This window comes from Paroedura picta, chromosome 16 (genome assembly GCF_049243985.1).
Source record: "Paroedura picta isolate Pp20150507F chromosome 16, Ppicta_v3.0, whole genome shotgun sequence".
Lineage (NCBI taxonomy): Eukaryota > Metazoa > Chordata > Lepidosauria > Squamata > Gekkonidae > Paroedura > Paroedura picta.
In genome coordinates, this window is record NC_135384.1 from 25,585,104 (window position 1) to 25,610,104 (window position 25,001).

Sequence of the window (25,001 nt, forward strand, 5' to 3'; positions counted from 1 at the left end):
GGGTGCAGCATGGAATGCTTAGGGGGAAACTGGGGGAGGGAGGGATCATCTGGGCGTGGAATTGGGGCCCCAGGAGTGGGCAGGTAGTTGTGAGTTTCCTGCATTTTGCCAGGGGCTGGACTAGATGACCCTGGAGGTCTCTTCCAACTCTATGCTCCCATGATTCTCTGTTGCCATTGCAGGTGCCCCTGCATTCACAGCAGCCGTGTAAGGAACCCAGCAAGCCACTGCAGTGTGGATGGCACTGTACTCTTTTGGCCACGGGAGTCGAGGATCGCAGCCTCTCTCTCATCAGGCTGAATTCTGCAGGCTTTTCTCCTGGTGTAAAGAGGTGGCAAAGGGGGATCCCCATTGACTTCCAAAGAGACGGCCCTGGAGCCCAAAGGACCTCCATGGTCAAAAGCTGCATGTGGATGGGGAAGTCCAGTAAGGAGGAGAGCTGAGTGAGATCATAGAATCATAGAGTTGGAAGGGGCCATACAGGCCATCTAGTCCAACCCCCTGCTCAACGCAGGATATGGAGCTAGACAGCTGCCGGTATGTGTGAGAATGCCTCCCAACCGTTTCCTGCTCTCACCCCGGCCGGGAAGAGAGCTGCCTGCTAGCGGAGAGGACCTGATGCAGGCCGCTCTTTCCACGGCGTTCCTTTCAGTGCGGAGCCTGCGACGTCCGCCAGGCCCCGAGGGAGAGATTGACAAATGTCAATGTTTATCCAAACAAGCTTCCCACATGCCAGCGGCAATCCATCTCTGCTGTCTCATCTCAAAAGCCGCCGGCGGGCAGGGGTGTTTATATCCGTAACCATCAGAACTGCCTGATTTGGTTATTTACATGGATATTATAGGAGCTTCTATAAATATTCCGCCTGCCGCAAGAATAATTAAGCATTGTTTGTGCGGGGATGGAGAGACTAGCGGGGACTTGTCTACGCCAGGGCTGTGTCCCCCCCACCCCCCAGCAAATGTGGCTTCCTTGTGCAGCTGGGGCTTGGTTCACCATGGTCGTTCCGGTGGCAGAATATAAGAAAAGTCCAGTGGTGCAGTTGAGCCAGGGCTCACTTCTTTAGATGCTGTTGTGATCTCCAAGCACTGCCAGAGTGGTTGGACCTTCTAGGCCTGTGAGAACTGTTTGGGGACGGGATCTGCTGCTTTGGAGTCTCCTTTGTTGGAAGTTTTCAGGTGGAGATTGGATGAGCACCTGTCCAGAGTAGGTGCTTTTTAAGTCCCCAAGAAGGTGGGGAGCTGGACTGGAGGGCCCCCTGTGGTCTTTTCCAGCTCTGTGAGATTCCGATTCTGACCTCTGGAACACAAAGTCCTTAATTCCCACTTTCCCTAGGGATGGAGGATGGGTGCTCAATGGCAGATCGTCTGCTTGGCATGCAGAAGGTCCCAGGTTCAATCCCCGGCATCCCCGGTTTAAAAGGACCAGGCAGTTATAGGATGTGAAAGAAGTTCCTGATGGAATGGTTCCTCAGTGGAACTGCCAAGGAAGCCTGGTGGGTGTTGCCATTCTTTGGACATTTTTAAGCAGAGGCTAGATAGTCATGCTAATTTTATGAACGTAGGCAGATGGTGAGTTGGCGGGCAGGAAGGGATGTGCCCGTTTTTGTCTCTCGTGGCCCTTCCTTGCACACCCAGGGAATTGCTGATCCCCACTGTGGGATGGTAGGTGAATTCCCTCCAGGCCAGGCCGGATTCTGGAGATTTTGGGTGGGTGGGTAGGGGATCACTGGAGCATGAAATTGGGGTCATTGTGGGTAGGCAGGGAATTGTGAGTTCCTGCATTCTGCAGGGGGTTGGAACTAGATAATCCCGGAGGTCCCTTCCAACTCTATGATTCTGTTATTCTGTGACCCTGGAGAGCCATGGAGACGGGCAGAGCATCTTCTTGGCATTCAGAAGGACTCAGTCCCCAGTTTCAGAGCACCAGGTGATGGGTTAAGACCCTGGAAAGCTGCTGCCAGTTTGAGTAGAAGACAATACTGATCCTGGTGGAGCAATTGTCTTATTAAGTCTAAGGCAGCTTTCATGCTTGTGTCCATGGCTGGGACTGGTTTTTGGGCACCCCAGTGTGCTGGAAAGCAGGGAGAACGGAAGAGTCGAGAGAGAACGGATCAAGGAGATTCCCAATTGGAAAAAACTGGCAAGTGGGTGCTGGTTGCTGATGCCAGGCATGAGCCAGTGGGTGATTTGCGATTGCGAATCTCACCTAGGACCCAAGCTTGGTCCTTGACGGAACCACATACACAACCCTGGGTGTTTTCTAAGGCATATCATTGTAGGTAGAGCATGCTCCGTGAAGACTACATGGAGATCTCTGGAAACAGCACCTTGCTTGCTTCCCATGTCCCCTGTTCTCACATCGCAGTGGCCGGTGCTTTGTCATTTCTTCATTTTGACGTGACAGCAGGGCATTTCCACAATGGCAGCTTCATAAGAGCGTGCTGCTGGTGTAGGAATTGACAGGAGCCGTCGGGAGCCATTGTGGCTCATGACAGGCAGAGACGGGCCCGCAGAGCATCCTCACAATCATCTTATCTTACTGTGTGCGGCAAGGAGGCCCAGTTGGCTTAGCTGGCACTCCACGTGAATTGCCTTTGAACGTTCTCCCAGAATCCTCTGTGCCGGGCAGCAGCTCCTCCACGGACGCGTCGAAAGGCTTCCCCGAAGGTAGCAAGTGTTGAACACAGTTGCCGTTACACTAACTCATTCATCCTTGAAACAAAACGCCTGCTGTATAGATTGCTATTATTCCCAGAGCATGTGTGCGGTACAAATGCAGATCGGGTTTCTTACCTGTTTTAATTGTCATGATACCCTTCTCACCCCCAAGGAACCCTGGGAATTGTTGTTGTTGTTGTTATGTGCGAAGTCGTGTCCGACCCATCGCGACCCCATGGACAATGATCCTCCATGCCTTCCTGTCCTCTACCATTCCCCGGAGTCCATTTAAGTTTGCACCTACTGCTTCAGTGACTCCATCCATCCACCTCATTCTCTGTCGTCCCCTTCTTCTTTTGCCCTCGATCTCTCCCAGCATTAGGCTCTTCTCCAGGGAGCCCTTCCTTCTCATGAGGTGGCCAAAATATTTGAGTTTCATCTTCAGGATCTGGCCTTCTAAAGAGCAGTCAGGGCTGATCTCCTCTAGGACTGACTGGTTTGTTCGCCTTGCAGTCCAAGGGACTCGCAAGAGTCTTCTCCAGCACCAGAGTTCAAAAGCCTCAATTCTTTGACGCTCGGCCTTCCTTATGGTCCAACTTTCGCAGCCATACATTGCAACTGGGAAGACCATAGCCTTGACTAAACGCACTTTTGTTGGCAGGGTGATGTCTCTGCTTTTTAGGATGCTGTCTAGATTTGCCATAGCTTTCCTCCCCAGGAGCAAGCGTCTTTTAATTTCTTTGCTGCAGTCCCCATCTGCAGTGATCTTGGAGCCCAGGAAAATAAAATCTGTCACTATCTCCATTTCTTCCCCTTCTATTTGCCAGGAATTGAGAGGGCCGGATGCCATGATCTTTGTTTTCTTGATGTTGAGTTTCAAGCCAACTTTGGCACTCTCCTCCTTCACCCGCATCAACAGGCTCTTTAGTTCCTCTTCACTTTCTGCCATTAGAGTGGTATCATCTGCATATCTGAGGTTGTTGATATTTCTTCCTGCAATCTTGATCCCAATTTGTGACTCCTCTAATCCCGCATTTCTCATGATGTGCTCTGCATACAAGTTAAATAGGCAAGGCGACAGTATACAGCCTTGCCGAACTCCTTTCTCAATTTTGAACCAGTCAGTGATTCCATGTTCAGTTCTCACTGTTGCTTCTTGACCTGCATATAAATTTCTCAAGAGACAAATAAGATGCTCTGGTATTCCCATCTCTTTCAGAACTTGCCACAATTTGTTGTGCTCCACACAATCAAAGGCTTTAGCATAGTCAATGAAGCAGAAGTAGACGTTCTTCTGGTACTCCCTAGCTTTCTCCATGATCCAGCGTATGTTGGCAATTTGATCTCTAGTTCCTCTGCCTCTTCGAAATCCTGCCTGTACTTCTGGAAGTTCTCGGTCCACATATTGCTGGAGCCTAGCTTGTAGGATTTTGAGCATAACTTTGCTAGCATGAGAAATTAGTGCGATGGTGCGGTAGTTTGAACATTCTTTGGCATTGCCCTTCTTTGGGATTGGAATGTAAACTGACCTTTTCCAATCCTGTGGCCATTGTTGAGTTTTCCAAATTTGCTGGCATATTGAGTGTAGCACTTTTACTGCATCGTCCTTTAAGATTTTGAATAGTTCAACTGGAATGCTGTCACTACCACTAGCTTTATTGTTGCTCAGACTTCCTAAGGCCCATTTGACTTCACATTCCAGGATGTCTGGCTCCAGGTCAGTAACTACCCCATTGTGGTCATCAGGGATGTTAAGCTCGCTCTTGTATAGTTCTTCTGTATAATTTTGCCACCTTTGTTTGATCTCTTCTGCTTCTGTGAGGTCCCTACCATTTTGGTCCCTTATCATACCCATCTTTGCATGAAACATTCTCTTCATATCTCCAATTTTCTTGAAAAGATCTCTGGTCCTCCCCATTCTATTGTTTTCTTCTATTTGTTTGCACTGTTCATTTAAGAAGGCATTCTTATCTCTTCTAGCTTTTCTCTGGAATTCTGCATTCAATTGGGTGTATCTTTCTCTTTCTCCCTTGCCTTTCACTTCCCTTCTCTCCTTAGCTATTTGTAAAGCTTCCTCAGACAGCCATTTTGATTTCTTGCATTTCTTTTTCTTTGGGATGGTTTTAGTTGCTACCTCTTGTACAATGTTGCGAACCTCCGTCCATAGTTCTTCAGGCACTCTGTCTATCAGATCTAATTCCTTAAATCTATTTGTCACCTCCACTGTGTATTCGTCAGGGATATGATTTAGTTCATACCTGAGTGGCCTAGTGCTTTCCCCCACTTTCTTCAATTTAAGCCTAAATTTTGCAACAAGAAGCTCATGATCTGAACCACAATCAGCTCCTGGTCTTGTTTTTATTGACTGGATAGAACTTTTCCATCTTTGGCTGCAGAGCACATAGTCAATCTGATTTCTGTGTTGACCGTCTGGTGATGTCCATGTGTAGAGTCGTCTCTTGGGTTGCTGGAAAAGAGTGTTTGCTATGACCATTGTATTCTCTTGACAAAATTCTACCAGCCTGTGCCCTGCTTCATTTTGTACTCCAAGGCCAAACTTGCCTGTTATCCCGGTTATCTTTTGGCTTCCTACTTTAGCATTCCAATCCCCCATGATGATAAGCACATCATTTTTGGGCGTTGCTTCTAGAAGGTGTTGTAGGGCTTCATAGAACTGATCAACTTCATCCTCTTCAGCAGCAGTGGTTGGGGCGTAGACCTGGATCACTGTGATGTTGAATGGTTTGCCTTGGATTCGAACTGAGATCATTCTGTCATTTTGGGGATTGTATCCCAAGACTGCTTTTCCTACTCTCTTATTGATTATGAATGCTACTCCATTTCTTCTGCGAGATTCTTGTCCACAGTAGTATACCTGATGGTCATCTGAATTAAATTCACCCATTCCTGTCCATTTTAGTTCACTGATTCCTAAAATGTCGATGTTCAGTCTTCTCATTTCTTGTTTAACCACGTCCAGCTTGCCTTGATTCATGGATCTGACGTTCCAGGTTCCTATGGAATAAAAATCTTTACAGCATCGGACTGTCTTTTCGCCACCAGTTACTTCCACAACTGAGCGTCCTTTCGGCTTTGGCCCAGCCGCTTCATTCATTCTGGCGCTACTCGTACTAGCCGTCTGCTCATCCCCAGTAGCATATTGGACACCTTCCGACCTGAGGGGCTCATCTTCCAGCGTCATATCGTTATGCCTATTGGAACTGTCCATAGAGTTTTCATGGCAAAGATACTGGAGTGGTTTGCCATTGCCTTCTCCAGTGGATCACCTTTTGTCAGAGCTCTCAGCTATGACCTGTCCGTCTTGGGTGGCCCTGCACGGTATAGCTCATAGCTTCACTGAACTACGCAAGCCCCCTTGCCACAACAAGGCAGCGATCCTTGAAGGGGGTGGGAATTGTAGTTCATTATTAAAGATGGTCTTCCACCATCCTCGTTTTCCTCGCTGCACAGCAGTCCCCGACGAGAGAGCCAACAATCACAGTTAACTCCCCACAAGGGTAATTAAAGAATAAAGAAGGCATGGATGATCCCACACCCCTGGCTGCTTCTGTTATGGTTAGGATGCATATGTGCTGTACTAAACTCAAAAATGTTGTGCCGGATTGGCCCATATCCTGACACTCTGCTCAGCCAATCTTGCAGCCTTCTTCCAAGACAAGAGCCTACTCCCCAATCCCTTGCATGAGAGGAAGAAGAGTTGATTCTTATATGCTGCTTTTCTCTGCCAAAAGGAGTCTCAAGGTGACTTACAGTCTCCTTCCCTTTCCTCTCCCCACAACAGGCACCCTGCGAGGGAGGTGGGGCTGAGAGAGCCCTGAGATTACTAAAGAAGAAGAAGAGTTGGTTCTTATATGCCACTTTTCTCTACCCGAAGGAGTCTCAAAGCGGCTTACAGTCACCTTCCCTTTCCTCTCCCCACAACAGACACCCTGTGAGGGAGGAGAGGCTGAGAGAGCCCTGAGATTACTGAAGAAGAAGAGTTGGTTCTTATATGCTGATTTTCTCTATCCGAAGGAGTCTCAAAGCGGCTTCCATTTGCCTTCCCTTTCCTCTCCCCACAACAGACACCCTGTGAGGGAGGAGAGGCTGAGAGAGCCCTGATATCACTGCTCGGTCAGAACAGCTTTCTCAGTGCTGTGGCCAAGGTCACCCAGCTGGCTGCATGTGGGGGAGCGGGGAATCTAACCCAGCTCGCCAGATTAGATGTCAACGCTCATAACCACTACACCAAGCTGCCTCTGGAAGAGAGGAGAATGATGCCAGCTGTTTTGAGTCCCCAATGGGGAGAAACCTGGAGTATCAAGCAAACAAGTAGCTTCAGTTATACTTGTGGCTCTTCAGGCCCATGTAGTTTCAACTCCCGAGAAGCCCCAGGCCTCCTGCTGCAAAGATGCCCAGAGGGGCCGCAGATCAGAGATGGGGCTGGGGAGCGATCTTTTTATAAAAAATGCCTCCGGAAACGTCATTCGGATGCCACACGATGACCAGGGAGAAACTAATAATGAGGAAGGTCATCTGTCTATCTCAGCTGGAAGCAATTCACACCTTCAGCTTTTCCAATTTTGTACGATAGATGGCTGGCATTTTGCTAGCCCGAAGAGGCAAAAATATGGATGGAATGACACAGAGTCACGCCGTCATCTGTAGGCACAAGCAAGGAATGCGGCTCGGCAGTTTATTAAGTTGTGATAGCCGAAAGGTGTGAATCCTTCCCCAACCCCTTCCCCTTTAGCATCATGCAATCCTGTGCAGCACAGACTAGAGCTGATTAGGTTAGAGAAGAACCCAAGATCACTGTCTGGGAGTTGCGAAAATTCTTCGTGGGAGTAATGCAATCCCGAGGATCTTCCAATATTCAGGATCTTCCAATATTCAGCTGTCAAAGATCTCAAGAAGCCCACTTGCTCAAGCACAGCTCTGCAGCTGTTGCTCATGGAAAACTTGGGGCCCCTTCTTCCCAGTTTGTTTGTTTTTTTCCATATCTGCATGCTGCAGCATGCACCTGAAATATGGTGTCCTGGGTCAAGAAAGGTAAGGGTCTCTCCAGGATGTTTCCAGATTCAAAGCTTGTTACTGGATGGGGTTTCCCCCTGCATCTTCGATCGTTTCTCTGTTGAGCAATTTACTAATTAGCTTTCCTGAGACAGAACTCGCTTCTTCAGATAGAATAGGAGGAAGAAACCTTGACACCTCAGTTTTGTAGAAAATCACAGAAGGGGATGGGGAAAGAGGGAGGAGTTGAGCCAAGAGGAGGGGCTGAACCAATTTCAGGAGAGGAGGGCTTGCACAAGAATTGAACCAATTTCCGCAAATTTTTATTTATTATTCTATGTTTATACTGCCCATCCAAGTGAACCCGCTCTTTGTTATTTTGAATTCTGTAATGTTTGTATATTATGGCATTTGGAGGACAAACCTGTTAAAAACTGAACTCTCTGACTTGGAAGCCAAAACCCACCACTTTGCTTACAGTTTTGGGATTCTGCAGAACGTGCAGCAAATCTTGTTTCCTACTCTATTACCTGACTAAAGCATGCAGGATCCCCACATCCTGCCGGCTGGGGACAATCCAGCTTCACCTGGGGGAGACCCAACTCATATTGGGGGTTGAAAGTTCAATGCAGATGGGGGACCCAACCAGCAGTCAGACAAATTTTTTGAACTAATCAAAACTCCCTTGTATTGGATATCACGCACACATACACACAGCCGTTGTTGGCATAACAAAAATAAAGAAATAAAACAAGAATAAAATACAGTCACAGTACGAAATCAGGTTTGCAAAGCAAAACGATTACAGATCATTGTGGGCGGATGCTCACATTCATAGCATTCATTTGTTCCAAGTGAACAACAAAACTCCAAACTGAAATCAGCACCATCACACACATCTTAACAGGATCCTTCCCGTGCAATGCTGTCCCAAAACTGAGTTGCCCGTCCAGGTGGGCGAGATGAACCTTGCATAAGGAAACCCTCCAACGTGGGCAGTCTAAAATTAAATGGCCCAGCATATACAGAGTACAACACCCATGCAGGCACATCCTTTAGGAAACAGGGGTCTTACTAAACCTTGTTGTTAGTTGTGAAGTCGTGTCCGACCTATCTCGACCCCATGGACAATGATCCTCCAGGCCTTCCTGTCCTCTCCCATTCCCCGGAGTCCATTTAAGTTTGCACCGACTGCTTCAGTGACTCCATCCAGCCGCCTCATTCTCTGTCGTCCCCTTCTTCTTTTGCCCTCCATCGCTCCCAGCATTAGGCTCTTCTCCAGGGAGTCCTTTCTTCTCACGAGGTGGCCAAACTATTTGAGTTTCATCTTCAGGATCTAGCCTTCTAAACGTTATTAAACCTGCCGTCCATTAAATGAGAGGGGAAAATGTTCATTCTAGCTAGCAGAAATGCTCTTTGAGAAGGGGGTTGTCTAGCACACAAAGATAGGGATGTATTTCTCTATAATCTGTTGCTATTCCCCAGTCCTTTGACAAACATGAACTAACTGCCTCAGACCCGAAGAATGGCATTTCCAGATTCAGTTCTTGGATGTCTGAGACAGGCATAAAATAATAGATACATCCTGGCATTGCTCTGATGTTACCCCTCCTTTATCCTTGCCTGAAGATCCTCTTCTCTTCCCCGCCCCCCAGTCTTGGGCTAGAAGAGGAGGAAACATTTGCCAGCAGAATTAGGATAAGGCTCATCCGGGCATTTTGATTCCAAGGGACATCAAGGTCTTCAGAAACAAGGCCGGGAGGAAAAGAAGGACAGCTGATAAAAGTCCCATAGCCGGGACTATAAACCATGAATCAAGAAGTCTCCGTTTCAAATGAACAGTAAAGAGAAAAGAAATCCAATGGTGCAGGGGGAAGGCCATTTTATCCCAATGTGTTAATAGCCCCGACATATTTCGTATTGAGCATCCTCTGGAGTATCTAGGAGCCGGTTTAGCAGTAGCATCGCTGCTTGTATATTCCACAGATGGTGGTTATGACCAAATTGGGATGAAATGGCCTTCCCACTGGACCACTGTAGATGCCTTTTCCTTCGTCTTTGATTTGTTCTCTTCTAGTTGATGCCTTGCAAGCAGTACAATCCTTGGCTGAGTTACTACAGCTTTCCAGAGGTCCATGGACTACAATCCCTGGGAGCACATGCTGGCAGGGGCTCATGGGAATTGTAGTCCATGGACATCTGGGGAGGGGCTCGTGAGAATTGTAGTCCATGGACCTCTGGAGAGCCACAGTCTGCCCACCCCTGTGGAATCCTTGACAAACAACCTGTATTCAAAGATTTGACCTTGGAGGGCCGATGATTCTCTGCTGCTTTGGATGCCCATCCAGGAGAACAAGCAGAGTATAAATGAAAATGGCAAAGGCAAAGGAGCCAGGAGTGGGCAGGATTGATTGTGGGGCTGTGTGCCTCAGCTCCCTTTCGGTGGAGGATGAAGCAGAGCCTCTGTAGAACAGGCATGCTCACCGGAGAAGTTTGAAGGAAGGGATGACGCCAGGGAGACGCAGCTGACTTGGAGAAATTGCAATGTGTTGTTCGCACAGTTGGCTTCTCCTGGAGAAGATTTCCCCAGGGGAACCTTACAATCTTTTGCACGTTTCCTACCTTCCTCTCGGTGGGCTGTTCCATCCCACTGAAGAGATGGGGGGGGTGCATAACTGGCCACGCCCGTGTCGGTCCATTGGGGTTTTCGGGCCTGCCAGGCAAGTTGCTTCTCTGGAGACTTCCCTGTGCAGCGGGTGACTTCCTTCGCCAGGAACTGGGGCCGGCGCCGTTCTGTCCTAGATATTGTATAATGTGATTTTAAATAATACACCTCGGGGCATATGGCCTCTGGATTTTGGCTGCGAGCAAAATCTGCTTGGCTAAAAATAGCTGGCGTGCGTAATGGCCTCCGTTGCGACACCTTCTGTTGCTCGGGGAGTCGAAAATCGCAGCTTTGCTTCTTGCAAAGCGGCTTGAAGCAGAGGAGGGAAAGGAGGGCCTGGCGTCCTGGTTGCGGCAGACTGGGGAGGGCGCGGAGAGGCCAGGCCAGGGCTGGTCGGCCTTCTGGCCCTCATTGTGCTCATGAGGGTCCCAGGGAGGGTCTCCTTGGCCTGGCACCTGTTGGTTTCTTTCCAAAGCTACCCCCCCCTGCAAAACTAATGGCTGACCAGTTGCAAGCCAGCCTCTGGAACCCAAATATGCCAAGCTCTGCATGTGGGTGCATGCATGTATGCACATGCAAGACATGTAGTTTCCCAGTGAGGGTTGGCATGGCTAAGAGAGTGAGCTAGGAGTCAGGGTGCTCCCTGGTTTACATGCCATAGAATCATAGAGTTGGAAGGGGCCATGCAAACCATCCAGTCCAGCCCCCTGCTCAATGCAGGACCAGCCTAAACTAGCATCCAGGATAAGTATCTCTCCAGTTCCCCACTTCCTTAGGCAGGCCAGTCCACAGCTGAACTAGACTTCCCCTTTATGAGTCTAATTCACTGGCGGTCTTCAAGCAGCGGCTGGACGGATCCTTATCCTGGATGCTTTAGGTTGATCTTGCATTGAGCAGTGGGTTGGACTAGATGGCCTTTATGACACCTTCCAACTCTAGGATTCAGATAAAAGACTGTAACTTTGGGGGAAAATAGATATAATTATTGGAAGTGTTTGCTGTTTGCTTATTTTTATTTCCTCTTCCCTTTTCCCTCTCAACAGCCCTGCCAGGTAGGTAGGGTTTGAGAACCTCTGGGGAGCCCTAAAAGCGCTTGACTTCCAATTTCCGCTCTCCCCTCCCCCACATGTGTACACGATCGCTTCTCTCTTATACCAAAAGCATTGTTGACCGACGAATGATTTCTGCTTATTAACCATCGATACCTTATGGTGCCATCTGTCAGTCGTCCGTCTCCCGGAATGGCGAACGGCGTTTAAAAAAAAAATCAAAACGGGACGAGCGCCTCAAGCAGTCAATAAGACAATTTAAAAGCTCCAGTTATTATTTATTTATTTAGTCGTCTTCCCTTCCGGGTGGCGCTTTCTCCACGAAATGGAATTTAAAAAACCAAAAAAAAAACCCCTCACTCGAGATAGTTTACAGTGCGCCAGTAATAACAAGCCATAAAAGCATCTCAATAAAACTCGGTATACACATACCTAGAGAAATAATTAATGACGCCTGGAAGCCAGAGACATCTTTCAAAAACGGCAGTGTGAAAAAAAACAAAACCTCAGCAAAACGGCCCTTCTGAGAGAGATCCTCTCGCACGTTCCTGCAGAAGACAGAAAGGGGAACGAATTGAGTAGCACTTCCCAGAGACTCAGTGCAAGAAGACCTGGAACTGACCCTTGCTGTCCTAGGGCAAGAGAGATTGGCCTGATTCTTAACCCATCTTTTCATTCACTGCATTTTTAGCTCCTCCTTTTCTCAGGGCAGATGACAAAACTCTTCCTTAAAAACGCAATCAGCCCGCCTAAGACAACCCATCAATGATGCAGGAAGACTGGGATTTTGGGCCCAGGTCTCGTTAAGGGGACGTCGCCCTGTAAACACAATGCACACCAGGCAACAAATCTTTGGAATCAAAACAGGCCACCTCCTTTCTTGATTACAGTCCAAGGGGCCTTGGCAGAGCATGTGAGTGTGAGTGGGATCACAAGAGCAATTGCCTCTAAATCAGGGATCCCCAGCCTGACCTCCGTCTTTGCGGCCCTCCAACCTGCTTGTGTGCCGCTATCACCCTCAGGGCATTTCCCCTCAGACCCAGACTGTTCTTCTTGCCTCTTCCTGCCAGTTTGGTGTAGTGGTTAGGAGTGTGGACTTCTAATCTGGCAAGCCGGGTATGATTCCCTGTTTCCCCCACATGCAGCCAGCCGGGTGACCTTGGGCTCACCACGGCCCTGATAAAACTGTTCCAATCAAGCAGTGATATCAGGGCTTTCTCAGCCTCACCCACCTCACAGGGTGTCTGTTGTGGGGAGAGGAAAGGGAAAGCGACTGTAAGCCGATTTGAGCCTCCTTCGGGCACAGAAAAGTGGCATATAAGAACCAAGTCTTCTTCATCTTCTTCTTCAAGAGGCACCATCTACAGCTGTTCATCCTGCCCCTTTCTTGCAAAAAGGACAACCAACATTGTTTGATTTGGTCTCCATGCTCCCTTCTGTCAGCCCCCTCTTGTTCTTATCCTCCATAATAACATTTTGGCCATTTTAGTAAAGCTCAGCCAGTAAAGCTCAGGCAGCTTTTTAACTCCCCCTCTGCATGAATTACCATGTTGAAGCTATGTATGTATATAAGGAAGGTAAAGTCACCGTGGGAATGGGTTCAGGAGATGTCAGCTCTGCTTTTGCAGTCCTGGGTTCCCCCCACAGCCTGTGATTGGCTCCTAGCCAAGTCTGCAGGTTTGAACCAATTGGAACATTTAAATCAGGGGTAGTCAACCTGTGGTCCTCCAGATATTCATGGACTACAATTCCCATGAGCCCCTTCAGGCAAACGCTCATGGGAATAGTAGTCCATGGACATCTGGAGGACCACAGGTTGACTACCCCTGATTTAAATAATCCAGGGGCAGGCTGGATCCTGCGTTGCCAGATCTATAGCACCCAACAGTCCTGCTGTATGAACTCCGGCTCCCACTCTTGTGTTTCTGCTTTGCTGCGTACCCAACGCCAATGATAAACAGCACAGCCATGGTGGCAATCAAGGGGGCACCCCTGCCTCTTTCTCACCCATGGAAACCCCATCTTTGCACGTGGCGCTCTCAGCAACCCCTGCAAGGTTTTACAAGACAAAAGGGGTCCTTTCCCCAAGTGGAGACTTGCACAACCCATCAGGGATCTTTGTCTGCATCAGAAGGCTCAGTCGAACTCTGGCCACAACAACCTGGTAGGACGGAGCGAGGAGGTCTGTGCTGCCAGATGTCCAGCCAAGCCGGCATCTGAGCCGGATAGGAGCAGAGTGGTTTTCATCAGCCAAGAGTTGTCCAAAACCCTCACCGTTTATCACCGAGCCGTCTTTTCAGCGGACTCCATCCGAGGAGTCATTAGGCTGCAGACTGCCCTAAATAATTTAGCCAGTTAAGATTCAGCGGATGATGTGATACTGGATGTGCGGGGGGGGGGGGAGAGAGACTTTCTTTGCCTTTCAAAATGAGCTCTGTGTCGTGTTCGGCCCAAGTCTTCTGCCGGCAGGAACTCTCGATATTGCCCAACTCTCTTTATTTCCTTTATCTCCTCGGCAAACTGGGAATCTGAGGCTGTATTGGAGGGAGGGGGAGAGAAAGAGGGCACTGGGGACTCACTTGACACGAGCGAAGCCAGAACAAAGGTGAAATAAAAATCCATTTCCCAAAGGGCAGAGAGACAAAAATACCAATAAAACAGGAACATACAGTTGGAACAGTGATAATATTGTCTCTAATGGTTATAGAGGTGGCCCTACTTGTATAGCCAGGCGACGGAGGGGAACTATTTATTTTATTTGTTGTACAGCATTGCCTAGTGCAGTGTCGTGGCGAAGAGCGGCAGCTTCTAATTTGGAGAGATAGGTTTGGTTCCCCGCTCCTCCACATGCAGCCAGCTTGGGCTAGTCACAGTCCTGTTAGAGCTGTTCTCTGGTTGATTGGTTGATTTACCAGCTATCCCAGTAAACTGGCTCTGGGTGTTTGCACAACATAAGATACATATATAACAAGTAAAAATGTTAAGATAAATTTAAAACTCATTAAAATAACAGTAAACCAAATTCTAGTTGTAAAAGTGTCCTGCATCAACATTCACAGAATCAAATACCTGAATCTGGCAAGACAGACGCTGGTCCAGATCTCCCATAGCTGGAGAAAAATAGCAGTGTTTGGAAAGGTTGCAGCCCAATGAAAGTTCATGCTCACCTTTTGTCAGCCCCAGCCAAAAGCCTGGTGGAAGAGCTCCATCTTGTAGGCTCTGTAGAAGTGTGCTAGCTATGGCAGACCAATAGAAAGAGAACACTCTGCTAATGAGGGCCAATCAGTGCAGATTAAATGCAAACAACACACTCCCTACCTGGTTGGCTCTCCCTGGGGGTGTGCTGCTAATAGAAAGAGAGTACTCTGCCAATGAGGAGCAATCAGTTCAAATTGCAGTCTGACAATGAAGGCCAATCAGGTCAAATTGGATGCAGACAATTCACTCCCTACCTGATTGGCCCTTCCTGGGGGTGTGCCACTAATAGAGAGAGAGAGCACAGGAGAGCACACTGCCAATGAGGGTCACTCAGGTCAAATTGCATGCAGATGGCCAGGAAAAGCCTCTACCCTGGAAATATTTACTCATGAGTAAGTCATGGCTCTCAGCCAAGAATGGCCCAGCCTCAATGAGGAGAGCTCACAGGCAAAAAAGGAGAATAGAGTTGTAGCTAGAGCACAGGCAGAAGAAGCTGTTGCAAAAGTATGGTGTAAGTCTTTTTTTACTTGCTTATTGACTGTTATGGAATTCCTGAAGAATAGTTCAGAGGTTTCTCAGTGGTTAAAAACTTGAGAAAACTTAGAGGCAATAATTGAGAAACCCTCTGTAAGTTCTTTGCCAGCCAATGTTTTCAATGTTGATTGTAACATACAACTGTTTTTTATTTACTTTGATAGTGCACTGAACTGAAGAACATACAGACTAATGGGTTTTCAGTTCTTTGAGTAAATTTTGCTATCAAATATTTCTATTGAAGGAAGAAACTGTGACAAGTTAATGAATTATTTGATGTTTATTGTTATTAGCAGTTACTGCCACACAGCATTTCTCTTTGTTTCTCTCCTGGAGTCTGTACCTCCATGGGATTCAAGCCAGAGAGTCCCTACTCCCAAGTAGCCCTTTTCTCCAGGGGGTCTGATCTCTGTTGCGTGGAAATGACCTGCAATTCCAGCAAATCCCCAGGTCCAAACTGGAGACTGGCATCCTGCAATCCATCCTCCCAAGCAAGCCCTTTCATCTCTTGGAGCCAGGAGATGAATTGTCATTGCAGAGTCCCCCTCTCCAAAACAGCCAGTCTCCCCTGGGGAGCTGATCTCTGTAATCTGCAGATGACCTCCAATTCCAGGAGGTTTCCAGTTAGTGACTCCTGGGTCAGGAATGCTCTTTGAGGTTTGGAGGTGGGACCTCAAGAGTCCAGGGGTGGGCAGGAGCTTGTGCCATGTAGCTGCCCCCCAGGAAGGCCACTGTGCAGGTATGCATCCTAGCATCCATCATCTCCCTGCATACAACGGCCTCTGCCTCTATTTATTATATAATGCTTTTTTGGGGAGGGGGTTGTCTCCCTCTGCATTCTAATGTGCCTCAAATAGCACATGGCATTATGTTCCATGAAGTGTATGTTCCCCACTGCCTTCCATACTTTGATGCAATGCTGTGGTTACTTATCCTCCCCCCCAATAAAAAAACAAAAGTTTTATTATCAGTGGCCCAGCTAGAATCAGAGAGATTTGGCTTGAGAGAGAGGAATCCTTCAGCCTCAGCCCCATTGAACTGAGGGAGAGAGACACGGTGTGAGAGTTCCTTGGGAAGAGGTGTGGAACACTCAATCTCTTATCTTTGTGAAATGTCGTCTCTGTTATTTATTATTTATCAAATGAATTTTTTATAAAAGTATGGTGGACCATGATGGATTGCTCCCTAGATCTTTCTCCGCATTAAAGGAAAATGTTCCTCTGAAAGGCAGCTCTCTGTCCCTCCCCGTCACTGTTCCATCTCTGCAGCTTTGTTCAGCCGTGGGAGTGTCTGGGAAGGGGTAGAGCTACCGTTGTCAGAATGAGACTGAGGCATTTTTATCAGCCAACAAATAAAATAGTTTTATTTGCAGAGGAGGAAAGGCGGTTGTAACCCTGCCACTTTCTCCCTCTTCTTACGTCTGGTGTATTTTTACTCCTACCTCCCTTCAAGGCCAGCAAATCAGCATACACGCCCCCGCCCCACCTCCATTTTATGTTCATAGCAAGGTAGATCCAGCCAAGAGAGATTAACTGGCCCAAGGATTCACAGCGGCTTTGTGGTCGAGCGGGGACTTGAACCCATATCTCCCCACTCGTCCGCTTTCAGCACCTTACCACACTGGCTCTCAAATCAGTTGATCCCAATATATGGAATCAGCCCCTCACCACTGCAAAGGTCAAAACGTAAGAAGAGTCCTGCGGGATGAGATGGATGGTTGTCAAGTTCACATGTCCTCACCATGAGTTGTTTTTCCGCCTTGTATTACATTGTTTAACTGCCTTCTCATGCCTTTATATTTTCCCCTCATGCGTTGACCTGCTTCTAGGGCCTGGTTCTTTGGTTCTGTATCACGTGACACTTTTAAGCCCGTTCTTGCTGACCCCAACTAGCGGTGCAGTGAACTTCCACCGAACTCTTTCCCATGTTCTCTTCCGCCCTGGCCTTGGGTAGCGGAAGTGAACAGCTTGGAACGTTCTGTAGAGTAGCTGCTGCTTTTGCAGGCTTTGAGTGTGGGGATGGCCACTGAACCTTTTTTGCACTTGACCCCTTTCTTTGCCCTTGATCAGCATGTGAGAATAACAATGACCAGCTCCAAGAATAACTCTGCACATCTAAGGGGACGGTGCTATGTTGCCTGATGCAACCATGCGCAAGATGAAACCTCTGGTGTAAAAGGGATCCGCATTGAATGCTGAAAGGGTTCACTGGAAGGGGCCCAGTTTCAAAGCCAGTTTGTATTGATTCATGCCAACCTCGGGTTGGTTGGAAGCCATTCCCCAAAATAAGAAATCCTGCAGGTTTTAACGGAACCAGCGGGCTGCCGGAATGGCTGTTTGGCATTATGTAAGGGTGGCTTTTATAAAAGGAAAAAAAAATCCTATTTATCCTTAAACTGTTTTGAGGCGGAACGGCAAGTATTTGAAAAGTTTATGTATTAATAGACCGTCCTCTGTGCCACAGTCACAAAAGCCTTTGAAAAGAAGTTTTGGGCTGCAGAGGATACAAAAGTGCCTTCCTCTATCCGCCAGCTCCACGCTGTATGTTGTGAGCGTATGGCTAGAATTACCTGAATGAAAAACAAGCGGAATGTCGAGGGGAGGGGGTTAAACAAGCATTGATTTGGAGAGATGGCTATCTTAGAATTAAGGCCGTCTTTGCTGCCAAAACGTGGAAGAGAAACGGTGGAATCCCTAGTCCCTGCCACCTGGTAGAAGAAGAAGAAGAGTTGGTTCTTATATGCCGCTTTTCCCTACCCGAAGGAGGCTCAAAGCGGCTTACAGTCACCTTCCCATTCCTCTCCCCACAACAGACACCCTGTGGGGTGGGTGAGGCTGAGAGAGCCCTGATATTCCTGCTTGGTCAGAACAGCTTTATCAGTGCTATGGCGAGCCCAAGGTCACCCGGCTGGTTGCATGTGGGGGAGTGCAGAATCGAACCTGGTATGCCAGATTAGAAGTCCGCACTCCTAACCACTACACCAAACTGGCACCCAAAGAGACAGCTGAGCTCCAAAGGGGATGTCCAGGAGAAAGCTGATGTGGGCAATACTGGGCAGGAGAGAGTATTTATTTATTTGTTTGTTTGTTTATTTGATTTATTACCCACCACTCCCTGTGGGTTACACACATCTGAATTTATGTGAAAACATCAAACATTAAAACTCTAGGGATTTTTTTAATTTTTTGACAAACCTTTATTCATTAAGTTTTTGTGACATTTTCAGTGTCCGGTAGGCAAATCAAAGATCTCGACGAGACAAAACTGTTGGTTTTCAAAGTTTTGCAGTCGTCGACAAAATAATGGCGAGATCCCAGTGTCACGCTGGAGTAGTACGCTGCCTGTAGCCATACTGTATGGAGCATGGGTCGCAAGTCAAGCGCGTACCGCCTGTCCAGCCTCCTGTCTTTGTAGCCTCCTTGGTCCATCTCCCATTCATTCTCTGGTTGGCAACTGTGTGAGACGGGAGGCTGGACTAGATGGACCACTGGTCTGATCCATTAAGGTTACTGGAGAAAAAGTTCACCACCACCAGCCTCCCACATTGCGGTGTTGATCCGAATTGTAGAAAGTTCTGTCTCTCTTAGCTCTAATTCAGGGGTTTCCAGTGTTACTCTCCTCTGGTAGTTCTCTGGCTGCTATGGAATAGGTTGTGAAGCCTGTATAAGAACCAGGGGAAAAAGAGTGAAAAGGTCTGTTCTCGGTCTTCTGTTATTTTTTTAAGTGTCTATTTCTTAGGCTCTTTCTTTGTGCCATTTAGCTGAATAGCTTCCTTTCTGGCACTTTTCCTTAACAACTTCTGTTTCTAGGTAACATGCTGGGGGGGGGGCAATAGCTTGGGATATTTTTCATTACTGAGAAGTCGCTCTTATTAACTCTGCTGTAACTTGTTCTCCTGATGGAAGTCTGGGTTTCAGAATGCACCAAGAGGCTTTCACCCCTTCCCTCTTGCCCCTTCTTTAGCATATGCAAGCGGTAGAGTTGTCCTGTATTAAATTATTTACAAAGTTACTTAGAAAAATCATCAGGGACTGTGATCCAAGCACAGTAGTGGGTTGAAACTAGGATCATGCTGTGGAATTTTGCCTCATTTAATGTGCCGTGTTGATACTTCTACTTTGCCTTGGTTCTGTTGTTGTTGTTATCATTATTAATTAAATTTCCATACCCCCCCTTTAATACTGGCTCAGGGCAGTTTGCATGCAATTAAAATTAACAATAGATTACAACCAGCATAACATTACAATATAAAACATAACAAAAACCTAAGTAATCAATTCAGCATTTAAGTCATAGCACCCTCCAGATTATTCACTGCCCGTAAATCTCCTGACTAGATGTCTCTCTATGGAGGTGTTTTCGTAGGGGAGGAGCATAGATGTTGCTAAGTCATTGGTCCCAACCAAAGGCTTGTTGGAAGAGCCTCTGACTTGCAGGCCCTGATGCACTGTGCCAGCTCCGACAGGGCTCTGGTCTCTTCCAGGAGCTCATTCCACCAACTAGGGGACAGGAGTGAAAATGTCCTGTCATTGGTTGAGGCCAGACGTACTTCTCTGGGACCAGGGACCACCAGCCAATTGGAATTTGCAAAGCAGAAGACTCTTTGGGGGATATAAGCAGAGAGGTGGTCCCCCAGGTAGCCTTCTGTTTGGTTCTACAGCCTACAATCCTGTGGCGTTGTCTATCTAATATCCCACCCATCAATTGTCTTGACTCTCTCTGTGTCCAAGTGAGAAAGGAGGACTATAAACAACATGAATCAAAACAGAAGAATTGTGTGTATCTGTCATGTCGTTCTCCCCATGAGTGGCCAATGTGAAATGCCATTTGAAAGCTGAGCAATTTTATGCTAATTTGTTTGCCGTTCACCAGCTGATAAAATTCAAGTTTTGTCAGAGTAGAATTGTTGCATCTCAGACTGGCTGAGCACTGAAATTGTGCGAGACCCTCCCAGCTGAGGAAGCTTTTCTTGCTCTCTCGACAGACGAAACAACGTTTGAAGCAGGAGTCAAAGTCCAGATCCACAGTCAGGCTGAGCCGCCGTTTGTCCAAGAGCTAGGATTCGGAGTGGCCCCCGGATTCCAGACTTTTGTGGCTACGCAAGAGCAAAGGGTGAGTTCAGCTTCCTTCATATACACAACCAGGCCTATTCCGCACACATAGGATAATGCACTTTCAATGCACTTTAGAAGTAGATTTTCCTATTCCGCATTATCCTATGTGTGTTCTCAACCATATTCTGCAGGATCACACCACCTCTGGGGTTCCTTGAAGCCTGAAGAAGGTTTCAGGGGCATCTCAACAGTTAAAGAGTTGAGAAAGGCCGGGATATGTTGAGGCTGGATCTGAGAGACCCAGGTTCGAATCCCCAGTCTGCCACGGAAGCTCCCCGGGTGATTTTGAGCCGGTCACTCTCTCTCCGCCTAACCTGGTGAAAACAGCGTGTTTTTCATGGGAAATGACAGGATGCTGCTTTAAAGCAGAAAGTCCAAGTGGTTCCCCAAGGATGGTGACGATCTAATTGCTCACAGCCATTCCTAAGCAGAGTCATGCCCTTTTCAGCCCGTGGATTTCCGTGGACTTAGAAGGATCTGACCATCTAAGATGATGTTCTAGATCAGGGGTAGTCAAACTGGGGCCCTCCAGATGTCCATGGACTACAATTCCCATGAGCCCCTGCCAGCGAACGCTGGCAGGGGCTCATGGGAATTGTAGTCCATGGTCATCTGGAGGGCCGCAGTTTGACTACCCCTGTTCTAGATGCTGCCCATAAATAGCATCATGGACTGACTCTTGAGAAGGGCTTCATCCACCCAGCAGCTGGGCTGGCCCTGCTCCCTGATACTTCTGTGCACCCAGACAAGAATTGCCGACAGCATCCTCCGAAATCTCTGTGAAGCTAATGCTAATTTAATCCTCAAACATTTGGAGATGTACAAGTCTCCGCTAATTACTTTCGCTGTCTGTCCTCGTTCCCCGAACACACTTTTGGAATCCGTATCCTTTAACTGCGTGTCGTCTTGCAGGGTTTCATACCGACAGTTTGGAAATGAGTTGGGAGGGCAGAGGAGATCTTCCCAGTCCCAATTAGGACCGATTACGGGAGACTGTTCAGCTGTTTGGCACGGGGAGTTCGCTTTTGGGGCTCGAGGAAACGTGTTCAGCAGCGTTCATAAAAACGGCATGCCTGCAAGACGGGAGAGGGGAGAGGGGAGAATTGCCCGGCTGTTGGGGGAGCAGATGGAGCGTGGCTGGAGCGATCCACGAAAGGCTTTGAATGGGGAGGTGAAGAGACAAGCTGCAGGACAGAGCAAGGTGGACAAGGAAAGGGTGAGAACCACATGGAAGAAAGAAGGGGGGGGGTGTGTGCAGGGAAGGAGGTACCAAGGAAACGAATAGTAAGAACAGAGCTTTTCACAGAGGGTCCCAACAGATCTCATGAGATCTTGGAGTCAGTACTTTGATGGGAGACCACCAAGGAAGGCTCTGCAGAGGAAGGCCATGGCCAACCACCTCTGCCTCTCACTTGCCTTGAAAGCCCCTTGCTAGGCAGGGAGAGTACTTGGATGGGAGACCACCAAGGAAGGCTCTGCAGAGGAAGGCCATGGCCAACCCCCTCTGCCTCTCACTTGCCTTGAAAGCCCCTTGCTAGGCAGGGAGAGTACTTGGAGGAGAGACCACCAAGGAAGGCTCTGCAGAGGAAGGCCATGGCCAACCACTTCTGCTTGTCTTTAAAGCCCCTTGTTGAGGTTCCCATAAGTCAGCTGTGACAGCACCTATAAGCCACCCCATGGCTTTGGGTGGATCAGAGTCTTAAAAACAGCAAAAACAGAATCAAACCATATTTATATAGTGGATTAAAAATGCAACATTTTCCATGCTAATGTCCTGAACTGCAGTGAATTCCCCCCAAAATAGGCAAAACTCGGGATTTGGGCAAAATGACTCCGAAGTTTATTTTCCAGGACAAAGAACACTTCGACATGCACTTTATTTGATATGATCATTGACCAATAAGATTCCAGCATAACATAAGAAAAAAAAATAGCAAATTAAAATTCTGGTATGAGACTCCTCTTCTAAGTAAATACTGTGCACAACTTCTTATATGTATATATTGTGTGTGTATATATGTATGTAAGAAGAAAAATAAAAAAACAATGCAACATATGTATAAAAACTAGTTCATAAGAAATACACCATCATTAGCTGCTCACGTTATTTAAAAGTGATGAATTCTGCTTACACATCAGGATGCTGCAAAAGTTTCAACCGTAAATCCTCTGCATGAATTGAGAAACTTTCAAGGGGAGGGAGCAAGACCTAAATCAGAAGTATTGTATGTATTGTAAACCTCCCCCCTCTTAAAAATCCACCCCCAGGCCTGCCTAAGTCAGTGGGGTAAGGGTCTGGGGGGGGGGGGGTCAACAAAAAAGTGGCAACCAGCTCTGCAAACTTGCCTGGCTTTGAGATACATCCAACTGCCCTGGGGATTTGGTGAGAATTTTCTGTTATTTATGTCTGTTATTTATCGTCTGCCTTTCTGGCTGGGATTCAAGGCAGATTACACTGACTAAGTCAATACAATTGGCAGGACGGCACACTGAATAAACTGAAGGACGGCGTAATGTGTTAACGTAACACATTAAAGGATACGAGATTACACGATGTGATCCAATTTGCAGCAGACTACACACGTTCCTATAAGCCTGTCTCCAATAATTTGTCCAAATAACTTTATAAATCATTTCGTTCAGGAATGCCCCAATGCCTGCTTAGGAAACCCTCTTGAATAATGTTGTTTTTGTTTTGTTGTGGAATGCCCGGAGAGTGGCAGAGAGCCAGCGTGGTGTCCTTGTTAAGAGCGTTGGCTTCTGCTCTGCAGAGCCAGGTTTATTTATTTATTTGTTGGATTTCTAGACTGCCCTCCCATAAGCCTTCGGGGCGGTTTACATAAAACGTTATGAGTATACATGGAAATCTAGTGACAGTCACGTAACCGTGGTTCCAAAGTTGAACGGAACAAATGAAAACAAAACATTGGAACAGATTCGCAGTGTGACATCTAGGGTTGTGCGCCGTTCCAGGCCGATTCGGACACCGCTGCGCACAGCTCTCAACTTTTAACATGAAGCCATGGCTCAGATCATGAAGGGGGTGTTTGGGGGACCAGCAGATGTTATTGAATTGGCCAGCCTGAACCAAATGCCTGGTAGAGGAGCTCCCTTTCACATGCCCTTCGGGATTGTGGTCGTTCAGGAAGTGCCCTGATCTCTTCGGGCTACTCTGTAGTTGCTTCTAATTTAGTTAATTGGTTGTTGGGTTTTTTTGATTGCTAGGAAAGAGTTGGTTTGGTTGTTGGGGAGGTTTCCTGCACACAGGAATTTCCCATGCATCAGTCTCTAGTAATGTTGGGTCAAGCAAATGCAGAAACAAGGGGAGAAGAAGCAAGGCGACACAGGATTAGGAACTCCTTCCACTGAAAACCTTTGAGGGTTATCCCTCTCACATTGAAGGAAATATTTATTTAATTAGTGACTTCAACAACTTCATTCTCACCAAACCTCAAAGCGGATCCCAAAATCTTAAGGCAATGCCATACAAGCGACAAGACGTGTAGCAAACGATGCAATCAAGCCATTTTGCAAAAAAAAAAGAAAGAAATTTAGAAAACACCGCATTTAAAAAAGCCCATTCACGTATCATACACAATGTGAAATCTGGATTACCAAAATGAGAAGCCCGTGCAGTAAAACCGAGACTCCATTAATAGGGCAACCTTGTTCCTTCCAGCATTCTGAGTGCATCATTTCCCCAAGGGACGCTTCTGCCAGCAAAGGGCTTGCTGAACCAGGAGGAGAGCCATGGCTGGGTATCTCCAGCACAGTGTGTCCTTATCACTTTATAATGGGGGGAGAAGGACTACAAGTTCTCAGCAGGAGCTGCATCCTCACATGAGACACCCTCTTGTTTCGCCCAGCCCAGTTTCTGTCCACCGACTCCCGAAACAAGCCACACAGCCTGTACTACTTCCAGGACAAAAGCACTGGGAAAACCCAACAGAACCTGCCTGTGCACACCAGCTGGAGAGACAGGAGCTGCTCAAAATCATAAATTCTGGGATCGATGTTGTATAACTTGTCAACACCGTACCTCTGTGCAAAGGAAAGCTTCCCGAAAACAGCCCTTGCTGCCAGCTCAGCCATAAAAATTTAAGAGGCGTCAATTAAGCAACAGGTTAGAGATGCCGTTTGGGCAATATCGGGTGGGGTGGCTGAAACGTGCCTCGGGGTGTCATCCTGCCACACGTCGGCACAGCATGGAAACCGTAAACAGCCGCGGAAGAAAAATATCGGATGCCCGAGGGAATGGGGAACAGCGTTGCCCCCTTTGACCCAGATGGTATTGCCGATTTAGACACGATGGTCAGGGGTCAGCTCCCTCGCCTTGTGGATCAGGACTGTACCATGTGTGGAGAAGGGGGTAGCGGCATTCCACCCCCTCTCTCGCCATTTTCCCAGCCTGAAACAGTTTTTGGAGAAGTGTTTGGCTTGCAAGGGAAATGAACAGGACTGGTGGTTGCCCGTTGAAGGCATGAGGAACAATGATTAAGGATACGGCTTGGGGACCCCAGAACCAATCTGTGTTTTTTCTGACACACATGAGATGCACTCTCTGTGCAAAGTAAAGCAGTAGCTGAGAGTGGTGTTCCTAGATATTACATATCTTAGAACAGGGGTAGTCAAACTGCGGCCCTCCAGATGTCCATGGACTACAATTCCCAGGAGCCCCTGCCAGCGTTTGCTGGGTTTGATTTCCTGCTCCCCCACATGCAGCCAGCTGGGTGACCTTGGGCTTGCCACAGCACTGATAGAGCTGTTC

At 47.6% G+C, this 25,001-nt stretch overlaps 1 protein-coding gene across 2 annotated transcripts in view; it reads left to right on the forward strand.

Annotated features, from left to right (window-relative positions):
* Positions 1–25,001, forward strand: part of ASIC2 (acid sensing ion channel subunit 2) — a 399,189-nt gene that overhangs the window by 352,207 nt on the left and 21,981 nt on the right. For both annotated transcript variants that reach the window (XR_013226960.1, XM_077313633.1), the window contains exon 3: positions 20,104–20,231. Coding sequence is in view for 1 of the 2 variants with exons in the window: in XM_077313633.1 (XP_077169748.1) it covers positions 20,104–20,231 (128 nt within the window). In the remaining variant the exon portion in view is untranslated. The remainder of the gene's footprint in view (positions 1–20,103; positions 20,232–25,001) is intronic.